General features: G+C 36.4%; 1 protein-coding gene across 1 annotated transcript; it reads left to right on the top strand.

Moving 5' to 3' along the window:
• The first annotated feature begins 9075 nt into the window (after positions 1-9075).
• LOC108198988 (DNA-directed RNA polymerases II and IV subunit 5A) lies at positions 9076-15715 on the top strand. The gene is made up of 5 exons (XM_017366760.2): positions 9076-9132; positions 9224-9431; positions 11689-11868; positions 12307-12420; positions 15396-15715. Exons 2-5 carry the CDS (start codon positions 9231-9233, stop codon positions 15519-15521), a joined length of 621 nt encoding a protein of 206 aa, XP_017222249.2. The 5' UTR covers positions 9076-9132; positions 9224-9230; the 3' UTR covers positions 15522-15715.
• The last annotated feature ends 60 nt before the right edge of the window (positions 15716-15775 follow it).

The raw sequence follows: 15775 nt of genomic DNA, 5'->3' as shown, positions 1-15775 counted from the left end.
AAGACTTACAAAGACATTGCAAGGGAGCATTTGAGAAGATAAATCAGTTGGATCCAAGTGGGTGGTCAAAGGCATTTTTCGAGACACATTCCATGACAGACAACACTGATAATAATATGAGCGAATGTTTTAACAGTTGGATACTCAGAACAAGGTACATGCCTCTTATCGACATGTTGACTGAAATTCACGATAAGATTATGAGTAGAAGTTGTTTTGTTAGTCTCAAGAATAGGACATGCTCATGCAGGATATGGGATTTAAGAGGCATACCATGTTCTCATGTCGTTACGGCTATTCAACAATCAAGACAAAATCCTGTTGATTTTGTAGCCAAATGGTTTACAAAAGAAACCTACATGAAAACCTATTTTAACTGTTTAGAAATAATAAAGGGGGAGGAATTCTGGGAGGAAGTTGAAGGTGATACTGTATCCACCACTGATTGTGAAAAAGCTTAGAGGTCGGCCAAAAAAGTTAAGAAGACGAGAAGGGTGGGAGGGGAGTGTGAGCTCTGGAAAATATCAAAGAATGAGTTACAAGGGAAGAAAAATGCATTGTGGCTATTGTGGGAAAGAAAATCACAGAATAAATAAATGTCCTACAAAACCTGAAGGTTATGTAGCTCCAAAACGTGGAAAAATAAGAGGCAGACCTAAGAAAGCACAAAATGGACCAGAGGTTGAATAAGAGGTAGGAAATGAAGTTGAACAAGGAGGAAAGAATTGAAAAGGAATTGCAGAATATGGAAGCTGATACTGGAGAAGCTGAATTAATGGATGAGTTATTGAATCTGATTGATGAAGAACCAATTCCCAGACTGGATAATGATGTTGAAATTGAAACTGTTCTGCCCTCTACAAATTTTAGAATGAAATTTGTATGTTTTATCCCTTATCAGTAATTTAATAATTGTTAGTTTTGTTTATATTTAAGTAATTTGTTTTGTTTTCATTTTTCAGATGCCTGCACCTGGAGTAAAAAATATTGAAGCCCATGTGCTCTCTGGTAGCACCCTGCCTGCATCAACACCTCCCAATGCTTAGAAAAATGAAAAGCAAATATTAACCTCAAGTCAGATGTCCAAGTCACAGAGTTCAATGACAAGAATTGCTACTGGAACTGTGTCAAAACATGTGAAGAAGTTTATGGTTATACAATCTGTGCACAAAACCAATATATGTGTTTGTGTGTGCGAAACAGAAGAAGAATGAAGGAGACAGATTAAATAGAAGGATATGAAGAAGATCCGAGTCCAGTGCGAAACTGTCTCCTTCATTCTTCTTCTGTTTCGCACACACAAACACATATATTGGTTTTGTGCACAGATTGCATAACAATCTTAAAGCGTATCCTACATCTGTTCTACATCTGTGATTGACTTGGTTTGTTTGTGTGTTGGAAAACAGACTTAATGAATAATATTAATGGAGCAATCCCCATGAGCGGTACGACTGTTGATCCCAACGCACTGGTTAATCCAGATGGGGATCAGACACAACAGTTGCAGGCTAACCCCAACGCACTGGTTAATCCAGATGGGGGTGTGCCACCTGTTTCTGGGCCTACGCCTGCGGGCTAAGGTTCCGGGCCTACGCTTGCGGGCTACGGTTCTGGGCCTACGCCTCTAGGCTATGGTTCGGCGGGACATATGACCTTTGGTCCGTTCAGTGTTCCACTTACACAGAGTCCGGCAGGACATGTTCCTCCGCCGGTTGTGACTGCTGTGCATACAGCGCCTGTTGCGCCAGTTGCGCCGGCTATGCCTCACGTGCCTACTGCTCACGCTGAAAGGCCAGAAAAGTTCAACGGAACGAACTTCAAACAGTGACAGCAGAAGATGTTGTTCTACCTGACCACACTGAATTTGTCTCGCTATCTAAGAGAAGAGACACCTATGCTCACTGTTGAGAGCGATACGCAGGCGGTGTTTGCTGTTGATGCATGGAAGCACTCCGACTATATTTGTCGGAACTATGTGCTTAATGGTTTGACTAGCCCGCTGTATGATGTGTACAGTTCGAAGGTAACATCTAAGGACTTATGGAAATCACTTGACCGTAAGCATAAAACCGAAGATGCTGGTGCCAAGAAGTGGATAGTTGGACGCTTTCTTGACTACAAGATGGTGGATTCCAAGACTGTTGACAGTCAGGTGCAAGAATTGCAACTGATTATTCATGAGATGCATGCCGAGCGGATGGGTCTCACGGAATCTTTCCAAGTTGCTACTGTGATAGAAAAGTTGCCTCTTGGATGGAAAGATTTTCAGAACTACCTTAAGCATAAGCGTAAGGAGATGACTATGGAGCATCTGATTGTTAGACTTCGCATTGAAGAAAATAACAGGGGATCCGGAAAGAAGCCTATTGCTGGTGAAAAGGCAAATATGGTGGAGCATGCACAAAGCTCTAAGTCCAAGAAGACCAGTTCCGGGAAGGGGGCTAAACTGGCACCCAAAGGAGGAGTTTCGAAGCCTTCGAAGTTCCAAGGGAAGTGCTTCAACTGTGATAAAGTTGGTCATAGGTCTGCTGACTGCAGGAAACCTAAGAAGACAAACAAGAAGAAAGAAGCAAACATGGTTGATGATATCTCCAAGGAGATAGGTGATATAGACCTCTGTGCTATGGTCTCTGAGGTGAACCTGGTTGGATCTAATCCGCGAGAATGGTGGATTGATACAGGAGCATCTAGGCATATTTGCTCCAACAAGGCGATTTTCTCTAGCCTTATAGCTTCTGATGCTGGTGAGAAGCTCTACATGGGAAACTCTGCGACTTCTACCATGAAGGGGAAGGCACATTGATTTTGAAGATGACCTCTGGGAAGAATCTGACTTTGAAGAATGTACTTTATGTGCCTGATATTCGCAAGAACCTTGTGTCCGGTTCTTTGTTGAGTAAACATGGCTTTCGCATTGTAATAGAGTCAGATAAAGTTGTTTTGTCTAAGAGTGGTATATTTGTAGGCAAGGGATATGCAAGTGATGGGCTGTTTAAGCTCAATGTAATGTCCGTTAAGGAAAACAATGAAATGAAGAATTCTTCTGCTTACTTGCTTGAGTCTCCTAATTTATGGCATGCTAGATTAGGACATGTGAATTATGACACTTTACGAAGATTAAGTGCAAAGGGGGAAATAAGTATTTTATTACATTCATAGATGATTGTACAAAATACTGTTATGTATATTTGCTGAAAAGCAAAGATGAAGCTATAGATAAATTTAAAATCTATAAGGAAGAAGTCGAGAGACAACAGACTGAGACAATCAAAAGGATTCGTAGCGATCGTGGAGGTGAATATGTTGAACCGTTTGGGGAATTATGTTCACAACATGGTATAATCCATGAGGTCACTGCATCATACTCCCCTCAGTCAAATGGAGTGGCTGAGAGGAAGAATCACACTCTCAAGGAGATGATGAATGCGATGTTGCTAAGCTCTGGACTTCCGCAATCGATGTGGGGGGAAGCCATCTTAAGCGCAAATAATATTTTAAATATTACCATGCGCAAGAATAAGGATGTGAGTCCTTATGAAATGTGGGAGAAAAAGAAATCGAGTTACAAACACCTGAAAGTGTGGGGGTGCCTTGCTAAGGTACTGATCCATACACCTAAGAAGGTGAAGATTGGTCCAAAAACCGTGGATTGTATCTTCATCGGATACCCTCCACGTAGTACAGCATATCGGTTTCTTGTATATGATTCTAAGATTCCTGAGATCCAAAAGAATACGATAATGGAATCAAGGAATGCCTCATTCTTTGAGATTACGTTTCCTTGTAATCCAAGAAACGAGCACCCTATGACGTCTAAACGAACTCATGAATCTGTAGATGATGAAAATGAGAATGATGAAAGTGAAGACGAAAATGTGGGGGTTGTGAGGAGGAGCAAAAGACAACGAACGAGAAATCCTTTGGGTCTGACTTCATGACCTATTTGCTCGAAGATGGTGATCCGAAAACCTATAAGGAAGCGGTCACCTCACCTGATGGACCTATGTGGAAAGAGGCCATCAAAAGCGAAAATGGTTCTGTCCTACAGAATCACACTTGGGAATTAGTGGACTTGCCACCTGGTTGTAAAACACTAGGCAGCAAATGGGTTTTCAAAAAGAAATTGAAACCTGACGGAACCATTGATAAGTATAAGGCCAGACTTGTAATCAAAGGATACAAGCAGCAGAAAGGCCTTGATTATTTTGATACGTATTCTCTAGTAACGAGAATCACGTCCATAAGGATGATGTTTGCAATCGCTGTTATGCGAAACTTAACAGTACATCAGATGGATGTGAAAACAGCTTTTCTAAATGGAGATATAGATGAGGAAATCTATATGGAACAACCTGAAGGGTTTGTTGTCCCTGGGAAAGGAAGGAAAGTATGTAAATTGGTGAAATCACTATATGGCTTGAAGCAAGCGCCTATGAAATGGCATGAGAAATTTGATGAGGTCGTGTTAGCACACAACTTCAAGATCAATGAATGTGATAGTTATGCCTATTACAAGGATGACGAGAACAGTTATGTCATGATGACCTTGTATGTGGATGATCTACTTATTGCCGGAAGCAATGATAAAGTGATAAAATCTACAAAAGACATGTTAAAATCAAGATTTGGCATGAAAGACATGGGACTGGCAAATGTAATTCTAGGAATTCAAATTTCTTAAACATCAGAGGGTCTCGCACTAAGTCAACCTCATTACGTTGACAAGATCCTTGAGAGGTTTCTTAAGGATGATACTGAGAAAGCTAGAACACCTGTGGATATGACTTTACATCTATCCAAGAATAAAGGTGTGGGGGTTTCTCAGTTGGAATACTCTAGGATAATTGGAAGTCTGATGTACCTAACGAGTTGTACAAGACCAGACATTGCGTACTTAATTAGCAAGTTGAGTAGGTTCACGAGTAATCCTGGAGATGATCACTGGAAAGCGATCATAAGGGTACTAAGGTACCTAAGGGGAACTCGAGACTATGGACTGCACTATGGCAGATACCCAGCAGTATTAGAAGGATATACTGACGCAAACTGGATATCTAGCAAGAAGGCACTAAAGTCTACGAGTGGCTACGTGTTTACACTAGCTGGAGCAGCAATATCATGGAAATCCTCCAAACAAACGGTAATAACTCATTCCACAATGGAAGCTGAGTTTGTGGCTCTAGATAAATGCGCTGAAGAGGCTGAATATCTACGCCAATTTCTGGAGGATATTCCAAGATGGCCGAGGCATGTGACTGCAATAGGGATACACTGTGATAGTCAATCCGCTATTGGCAGAGCACAGAGCACAATGTATAATGGGAAGTCCCGTCATATACGACGACGACATAGTTCCATTAGACAATTAATCTCAACCGGGATTATCACTATTGACTATATACCGTCAAAGGATAATATTGCGGATCCGCTAACCAAAGGGGTTACCAAAAGAAGTGGTTGAGAGATCATCGAGAAGAATGGGTCTTAAGCCTATCGCTTAACGGCATCATGGTGGACACCCAACCATTGCTGACTGGAGATCCCAAGAACTTGGTTCAATGGGACAACTAAATCATGATGACCAAATCACTGTGGGGGTAACCCCTGGCCTGTTCCTATGATGAAGAAACAGTGAGACCTATAAGGTACGAGGTTAAGCCTTGAGCTTTTAATGATCTTTGGTGAATACATGGAGTGGTACACGCATGGAATTCAGTTGAGTAAACGCAGGTTACTCTATAAGATAAAGATCACCTAGGTAGGAGAGAAGTGGGGCCGCTTCAAAGGAGAATTGCGAGGCACAATTCTGTAGAAACTCCCGCAGAACCAGGACGATGTTCCATGGCCAAAATGGACATACTCATGAGAGCTGAACGAGTCAGAAAGGGTATAGTGATAAGTATATCATCGTTTACACAAACGGTCGAACAGTTCAAGGACAAGCACGTCTACTGTCTACCAGTAAAGTCGGTATACTTACTCAAATGAAGGATCAAAGAGCATTCTCTAACTGTCGTATGCTATATCTGATCGAAGAAAACTATCACCAAGTCAAATCTTGTGTCTGTCTGTTTGTCAGGTGTGTGCTACTACTAAGATCACCAATCTCACCCATGTGGGGGATTGTTGGAAAATATGGGTATAAGTCCCATATTGGTAAATAATATTTTGAGCATTATGTGTGAGATATGATGATATCTTTTTGATAATGGAAATTATTTTTTCCAAGTGGAATTTGGCTCAAATATTATGGCATAAATTAATTTGATTTTGTTTCAGATTAATTGATATGGTGTATATCTTGATATATTTAATCTGATTCCGTTTCAGATTATATATGGGATATAATAACTTGCAAATATTTATTTGATTCTGTTTCATATTATTTATGGAATAGTGTGGCGTGCAAGTTTTACACCGATTCTGTAATTAATGACGATTAATTATAGAAAAGAGTAGTGCACAAGTCTTTCTGCACCTATAAATACCCATATAGGTTGAAGGGTTTTGAATCATCAAACACATCCTCCTCATCCTCCTCCTCCTCCTCCTCCTCCTCCTCCTCCTCCTCCTCTCTCAATACCACAACCCTAAATCTCTCCGGTGATAGTTGTCTTGCTCGATTCAAGCTCGCCGAAGGTGCCGTTCTTGTTAACGACATCGCAATCCGTTTTATCCTGGGAAGCTTTCGTTCCGCACATACGGTGAGGAGGCGAATACGCTTTAAGGAGACAGTTTCGCACTGGACTCGGATTTTCTTCATATCCTTCTGTTTAATCTGTCTCCTTCATTCTTCTTCTGTTTCGCACACAAAAACACATATATTGGTTTTGTGCACAGATTGTATAACAGTTTATTACACCAAGGCAAAAGAAAAAGTGAAACTAGGCCTCTCTAGTAGGTATAATATGTATTAGGTACAATCTAAGTATTACTTCCACTACTTTTGCTACTGTGATCCTAGTGGATGGATTTATTTGCTACTGTTTTTGGTACTGTTTGATGGGTTGATTATAATAGCTATTGTTTATTGTACTGGAGTTATAAATAGATATTTAATTATTGAAATTCAATAAAATTGTCATAAGAATATAAAATATTTAAGAGTATTTATTAATTAAAATTGAAATGACATAAAATATGAAATACACCAAATTTAATTAAAACTTAAAATTATATAAAATATGAAACAAACAAAATTTAAAATTTACTCAATAACATCATCATTTCAAAATTTAAAAAAAACAAATTAAAATGATTTCCTCTAATTTATAGTGAAATTTTTAATTATTCTAATAAAATTCTGAGAAAAAATTATTGTTTAATTTTTATGATTTTTTTAAGTATAATTTTTCATAATTTTTTTTTATAATTTTTATAATATAATTTTTAATTTTTATAATTTTATAAATATAGTTTTATATTTTTTAACTGAGACGATGCATGAAGAACTCATTTGTTTTTTTTTTTTTTTGACAATGCAAGCTTATATGCCTTACAACTTAGTATCTGTTCTAATAATTCTCGGGATGAGCCAGAGTCGAACCCGGGTGCCCCGGGTCAACAGAGGATAACCCCACCACTGGGCTATCCAATCGTGCTCAAGAACTCATTTGTTAATTTGCTGACTGCTGAACTCCAATTCAACGTATATAGATTTTGTTGATTAGGTACCTAGGTCAAGTATGTGAATGGGATTGGATATTATAATTAGGATCGGATTGGCCACATCAGCGCACCACATATACCAATTTGTAACACATCAGCAAGTTACATCAGTTTTTCGTCAGTGACGTTACGGCGGTAGGCTATTTGCAAGTTTTAATTACTTAAATAAGTTGATCGTAAATTATTTGAATTTGATTATCCAAGTGCAAGCTGAGAACGAGTTGAGTAATGAATTATCCAATAAACTCGTGATTTATAATATGTGGGTTGCATTTAAATCGGCCCAATTGACAACAATCCATGATAACCCACAAAACTCAACCAACCAAATATCAGATAACACCACAGGCTTAAAATGGACTTTATTCAAATCAGCCCACTAGAAAGACAAATCTATACTGTCTATACTATCTATACTATACTATAATAAGCCAACATGGGTATAATTTGTAGTTAGTTATATTTTTTGGTTTGGTACTGTCCTTTTGGTACTATAACTCTACAAATGTGGAGTCTATATACTATACTATAATAAGCCAACATGGGTATAATTTGTAGTTAGTTATATTTTTTGGTTTGGTACTGTCCTTTTGGTACTATAACTCTACAAATGCGGAGTCTATTAGTATTATATTGTTAAACAGTTTCAAATACTAAAAACACTCATAACAATCCATTATCATATAATATTTCAGTAAAAAAATTATAATGATGTTATATATAAAATTATAAATATACAATTTTGAATATTTTATTTTAACAAGAACTTTCATATAACTCTTTTTAACTTTAACGTGTTCTATTTTAATATAAACACGAATATGGAGTCCATTAGTATTATATTGTTAAACAGTTTCAAATACTAAAAACACTAATAAAAATACATTATCATATAATATTTCATTAAAAAAATTATAATGATATTAAAAATAAAATTATAAATATACAATTTTGAATATTTTTTTTAACAACCTTCATATAACTCTTTTTAACTTTAACGTATTCTATTTCAAGATAAATACGAACCATTACATAACCGTTTCTAAATCTAATCTTAAAAGTTATTGTTGTCAAAAAAACCAAGATTACAAAATTATATTAAAATTCGATTGATTAGATTACTGAATCTTTCAAAAGTATTACACGATCGGTTATGTTTGGAAAAGATTTGAATTTTCTGATTTTTTTCATTCTTAAATCTACATGTACTAAATTTGGATTAAATGTACAAATATCCTCATATAAAAATATAGTCAGTTGAATAATATAATTTAATTAAAAATCAATCCATTAATACTAAAATATTAATAAAATGATGTTAAATTTTAAAATATAAATAATAAATTACGATTATATATCCGCCCGTGCTTCGCACGGGTTAAAGGCTATAATAGTAAAAGCCCCAGTTAAATGACCCCTCTTTCTTCGCTTCTCAACTTTGCAGTAGAATTCTAGGGCTCGGTAAGAAATATTTCTCACTGTATCTCTACATAATACACAACTCAAGCCTCTGAATTACATGCATACATGGTTTGATAAATTTGTGGTGCAGAGAGAAGATGACGATGACGGAGGAGGAAGTGGGAAGGTTGTATAGGATTCGAAGGACGGTGATGCAAATGTTGGAGGATAGGGGCTATTTGGTGGTGGAAGCTGAGAAAGAGATGAGCAAGACTCAGTTTTTGCAAAAGTTTCGGGAGAATTTCAAGAGAGAAGACCTTGTTATTTGTAAGTCTAGGAAGAATAATCCTTCTGATCAGGTTTGGTTTCGTCTCTCTTCCCTCTCCTCTCTCTCTCTCTCTCTCTCTCTCTCTCTCTCTCTCCTCGCTCCCTCCCTCGCTCCCTCCCTCCCTCTCTCTCTCTCTCTCTCCCCCCTCTCTCTCTCTCCCTCCTCTCTCTCTCTCTATTTCTCTCTCTCTCTCTCCCCCCTCTCTCTCTCCCTCTCCGTCCCTGTATGCAGATTATTGGTTGCTCTGTAATGTATTGTGTGTGTGTGTGTGTGTATTATGGCAGATAATCACTTGTTTTGTTAAAGTTAAATTGTCATTGTGTATATGTAAATTGTTGATCTTTATGTTATTAGCAAACTCTAATATATATATATGCATATGTATCATGCTTACTTTGCAAGAGAAGGTTTTGAATGACAGTAAGTATTAGAGTAAAATGCAAGGTGTGTACCTGAAATTTGGTCATTCTGCAAGGTGTGTACCTTCATTTACATATATGCATTATGTGTACCTTGAGTTTCATAGATCGCGCATTATGTGTACTACCGTGATCTAGTAGTATGATTCTCGCTCTGTGTGTGAGAAGTCCCGAGTTTGATTCTCGAATGTAGTTTAGGATTTATGAATGTAGTTGATTGGGGATGGTTTAAACTGATTAAACTTGAATACTTACCATATTCACATCTTTGCCATCACACTGTTAACATCCATCTAACGGTAGTACACATGATGAACAATCTATGAAACTCAAGATACACGTGATGCATATATGTAAATGGAGGTACACACCTTGCAGAATGACCAAATTTCAGGTACACACCTTGCGTTTTACTCTAAGTATTATTATGATCTTATATATATGTGTGTGTTGTACTTTTTCTGTATATTTAATCAATTTTTATACGTCATATGTGTATGTAAAACCTTTTCATCTACTTTTTTTTTTTGTTGACTGCTGGATTAACAACGTGTTACCTTAAACTGGACCAGTCATGTCTTCTGATTTTGAAAGCCTAAACATCACAAATATGGTTCCTTGCTGCATAAAACAAAATTTAGTGAGTGTGACCTTTCGGATGTTTTCCCTGTAGAAAAGTGTGAATTCCTCTGTAATGCTGGGAGGAATATATCCTAGATACATTAGGATCATATCCAGTACGGTAGAAGATATATCGTTGCAGTCCTTTAAAAGACTAGGAAGTAGGAACCCTTAAATATGATTCTTGGGTGTTATTTTTTATTAAAAACCAAAACAAAAATGTCCTATCTGATTTTGATATCAATGCAAGTTTATAGCTGTGATGCTCGGACTCGTCCTATAAACATATAAAATAATTGTGATTTTCGTAAAAATTAAATATTAAATATTGAAATTAAACTTGATTTTTGATTTTTATAATTGCATAAAATCATAAGAAGGTAAGATTTTTAAATCTGGAAATGATTTGTTAATCTGTTGGTGTTTGTTCTTTTAAAAGCATAAGACCCTTCACTATATACAAAAAAGTCGCAGTGTGCATATATATCCCCGTGTCCAAATCCCCATGTCGGATCCTTATAAAACGTGTCCCCGAGTCTATAAATCAGAGTTTGAAGTATCGGACACCATGATATGTGTCCGTGTCGGATCCTTCCAAACGAGTCCGAGCATCCTAGGTTTATAGTAATGTGAAAGCTGGCCTTTATATACAAATAAATTTTCTGTACATCAGGGAAGTTAGGTGACTGTAATTCTGTAAAGAATACTCAGGAGGTGTAATACAAGAATGGTACTCTCAACTACAACACGTCTTCAACCAGCAATTTTCTTTACCCTGTATTACGAATAGGGTTCAGTGTGTTAGCTATAGCTAACGGGGCAGTGCCCTATATTTGAAAAAATATGTGTCACAAATGGAAAGTATTTCTTGGTGTCTAAATTAAGTTATAGCAAATTTGTTTTAGTACTTTAATTAGCCCATAGGACAACAAGGTCTTTGGTAAAAAAATATGGTAAAAAAAGTGGATAACTTAGTTTTAAGTTGGACCTGGGTTATGAAGTTATTCCAAGGTTCTGTCTCTTTTTGTGGGTTTTTTTGGCATTCAAATAAACAATTATATGAATGGTGTCAATTAGATTGTTTATATGGGTTTAGTTACCTTGTTGGCTGTTGCACATGTGAGCCTTCTTATCTAGGAGTCACATTATTTGTTGTTACTTTTTTCCTCATATCTCGCATGCCAATCTATTCTCAAGGTTGTAGGACATCTTCTGCTTGCTAATAACAAGTGGCTTCATTTTGATCAGATATATGTTTTCTATCCGGAAGAAGCAAAGGTTGGTGTAAAGACTATGAAGACGTACACTAACCGAATGAAATCAGAGAATGTTTTTCGAGCTATCTTGGTTGTCCAGCAAAGCCTGACTCCCTTTGCTCGTTCATGCCAAGCTGAAATATCATCAAAGTTCCAGTTAGAGGTTTTCCAGGTGATGACTATATATCCTTCTGGTGAACAAATAATCATTATATCTCTGTGTATGTATGTGTGTTATATATCTCATACATGTCATTGCTGTTTGCGTTGAGAGTTCTTTATTTATTTATGTAATTTTTTTTAAATGGATGCATTACAGAGTCTGTTTAAATGAAAATAAAAGGTAATCTCCTATTATCTACCTTGTTTCTACTTTCTAGTATATTAATAGGGGCAATAGAAGTGTTTATCTGCGAGTAGCAATTTGTTTTCATTGTTACAGTACAGCTCAAGTTTATCTTGGGTGTTCTTGTTCGATAATTGAGTGACTTCTTATATATCCCCGACACTAATAAAGGGATGAAGTGTTTGCTGGCTAGGCTGTTTTCTTCACTAAGTTAGTTATGGATTATGATAACTGGTGCCTGATCTGTTGACTTGATACACACAGGAACATGAGTTGTTGGTCAATATCAAAGAGCATGTACTTGTTCCTGAACACCAGGTGCTTACACCAGAAGAAAAGAAGGAATTACTGGATAGATATACTGTAAGAGAAACACAGGTTCGTTTTCATTTCTGTCGCTGCATAAACCTCTGAAATTAGCTTAGATCATGTGGTTTGAAACTTAGTCATATTAGATATTACTTGCTTTGCTGTTACTTTTACAGTTTAGGAGGCATTGTAACTCTTCCTGAGACTAGATATTTAATATGAATTGACCTGTTTGGCTAAAAATATTTTAAGTGCTTTTTTTAAAAAACAATGCATATTTTTATATTTTTTTTGGATATAAGTGTTAAAGAGGTGCTTAATATTCATTATGTGGAAAAAAAATAAAGGCTTATTTCAGGCTAAAGTAGAGTTTCATGAATTTTTTCCATAAATAAGCCCTTATCTCTGAAAAATAAGTTTAGCCAAACGGCCACAGTTTATCAGTAAGTATCGTAATAACTCTTAATTAACTTGCAGTCCTAATCAATGTTTTTGTGTTAATGCTAAACCTGCTCTTAATCAGCTTATATTGAAACTGTTTCTAATTAACCAGCTGGCAAACCATCTTTAAAGTCAAAAGCCATGCGGTTTACAGGTTTTTTAGTATACAGATATTTAGTAATGTTCAATTATAGAATTTCAGATACTTGCACACCCATGCCTCCTCCAACCCTTAACCTCTTGTTACCAAGAGAATAGGGGTAATCAGGAGACTACAATGCTAGGGATGCTATCTGGTTTACTTGTTTGTTCAATCTGAACTCTATAGTAATAATTCTCTGATCTAATTAATGAACTAGAACATTTCTGGGAGTAGCGGATACACTACCTCTTAAATTTTCTTTTTGACAGGCTAGTTGAAAATCTCAAACATTCTAGCCTAATTTTTCCGTTCTTATTTGTATTTATCTATCTATCTATCTATATATATATATATAAAAAATTAGGTGTCATTATTTTACTATCAGAATAATTAATAATCATGTTCATGTTACCTCCTCCCCTCTCCTTTTGCTTGTGGTTAAGCTATTTTTAAACCAAACATGTAAGAGCTGATAGAATAATATATTCCAACAGGTAACGATTTGCTGAAATTTTAACTTGCTGCAATAGACACTTACAACAGCATAAGCATTTTTTTGGTACTTAGCCGAATTTCGCGCTTGACATTGCTTTTAACGAGATGCAATAGCAACATAGATGTGGCATCTGGTAGGCATGCAGCTAGTGGGTCTAATCTAACATGCGCTGGCCTGTCTAAACTCGAGCTCTTATCTTTGTGAAGGATTGATGAAGCTAATCATATATAATGAAAAACAATATGTGCTACTTTATACAAGTATCAAGTTAAATTATTTGTTGTTAATAAATTATTGATTAATTTGATTGAATTTCACAAGACAAGCTTAGGAGTTAGGATATTGAGAATTACTGTGGATTATAGTCAGTGATATAGCCTAGGTGTGCTTGATATTTTTGCCTTGTGGATGCTATGTAATATTTCTTTGAGGTAATTGCTTATCGCACCCCCTAACTTTCGTTCAAAAACGATTTTATACCATAATTATGAATAATTCAAATCGCAGCCCATATGTTTAAGCCGTGAATTCAGTTTGCACCCTTTCCGTTAAATAGCTTAAACATTTGCTGTTAACATTAAAAAATTCAGCGCATTTAAGACTTCCTGCACTCAAACCAGTGCCCAAATACATGTGCCTGTGTGTTCTACCCATTTATATCATGCGGTCTACATGAGCAGGGAAAAAGAAACTCATGATTTATTGTACCAAACACGTCAAGGAAATAAGAGAGTTTGCCAGCTAGCTGCAAGCATTCATCAGCCCAGGAGTCCATGTCAATTCTGCTTCTGTGGTTTTAATTTTTGAAAACAAATCTGTTTTCAAAACTCAGGAGTAGGCATGTCTGAGTTCTTTGATTCTGACATCAACTTTCACTAAAGATTGTAATAAGTGGGACCTTTTGGTTCTAAAATACATTTTTACTATTGAATAGTAGATCATTATATTCGAATTATTTGATTAAAATTAATGGGAAAATATAACAGCAACTATAATCACTGAAATATTCTGCCAAAGGCAGCAACGATTCTTATTTCCGGATTGTAAAAGTAAAATTGATCAAGTTTTGGCAAATTCTATTGATGGATGTTGATTAATTTTGAGAGAGAGATGTGTAGAGAAGCTGGTTCCAAACATCAGGGAGTCCAGGCAGACACCAGTGGCTGCAGTGCAGTCAGGGAACTTGGACCCTCCAAACTCTTATGCTGATGGGTGAGCATCTATTCTTAGTTCTGATAAGCCTGTTATGTCTAGCAAATACACTTCCTTGGCTCCAGTCAACCCTTTTTCTAGCACTTCTTCTGCTGGACACCAGCTGAAATAAAAGCAAGAAGGGAGGAGGCAGATGAATTTGAGCACTGGTTTGAGTGTAGGAAAAGTCTGAAATGCCCTTAATTTTTTAACGTTAATGGCAGATGTTTAAGCTATTAAACGGAAGTAGTGCAAACTGAATTCGCGGGTTAAACAAATGGGCTGCGATATGAATTATTCATAAATATGGTATAAAATCATTTTTGAACGAAAGTTAGGGGGTGCGATCTGCAATTACCTCTATTTCTTTTAAAAAGTCAGTCAAGGTTTATTTTCCTTCTTTATGGTATCAGCTAGGACTTATGACTCGGGATAACCTTTGTCGAAGAAGAATGTAGCTTAGCCAGCTTTCATCCGATGGTTTGTTTCACATAATCAGCAAAATACTACTTTTTCACCTGCATTTTGAAATCCACTTTCTGCACTTGGAGATTTAAAATTATTTTACTTGTGAAATTCCTTTTATTACTTTGGCATCTATTTGAGTATCTGAAATTCATATGTGTTTTTTTTTGTTATAGTCTTTGAGCTATTTACTCTATTTTTTTTGGCATTACTAAAATGTTGGTACATTTTTCTTGTGTCATTCCACTTAGTTCTTGTGTTAGTCCACCTAGTATCTTAAATTTCATTTTTTTATGAATGTCTTTTCAGCTTCCCCGTATCCAGCTTACTGATCCAGTTGCCAGATACTATGGGCTTACACGAGGGCAAGTTGTAAAAATCATCCGTCCAAGTGAAACTGCTGGACGCTATGTCACTTATAGATATGTTGTTTGAACTTTCATCTTTTCAAGTACTCTGGCATATATGTTTTAAAAATGGAGCCTGGAGCTGTAACTGGGAATCTATAAAACTAGTGAAATGGGGTGAATTGTTCTCGACATTTGGTAGGATTCCCTGCTTTGAAGTGACTGGAAAGGGATAAGAACATTTTATTTTCTTATCTGTCTGGAATGAATCTGGTTTCCTTACACTTATTATGCAGCAATTTTTCTTTTATGCTTATGAGAAAATTCCCTAAATTACTTATC

This window comes from Daucus carota, chromosome 8, assembly GCF_001625215.2.
Source record: "Daucus carota subsp. sativus chromosome 8, DH1 v3.0, whole genome shotgun sequence".
NCBI lineage: Eukaryota > Viridiplantae > Streptophyta > Magnoliopsida > Apiales > Apiaceae > Daucus > Daucus carota.
This window is presented reverse-complemented; position numbering and strand designations above follow the sequence as displayed.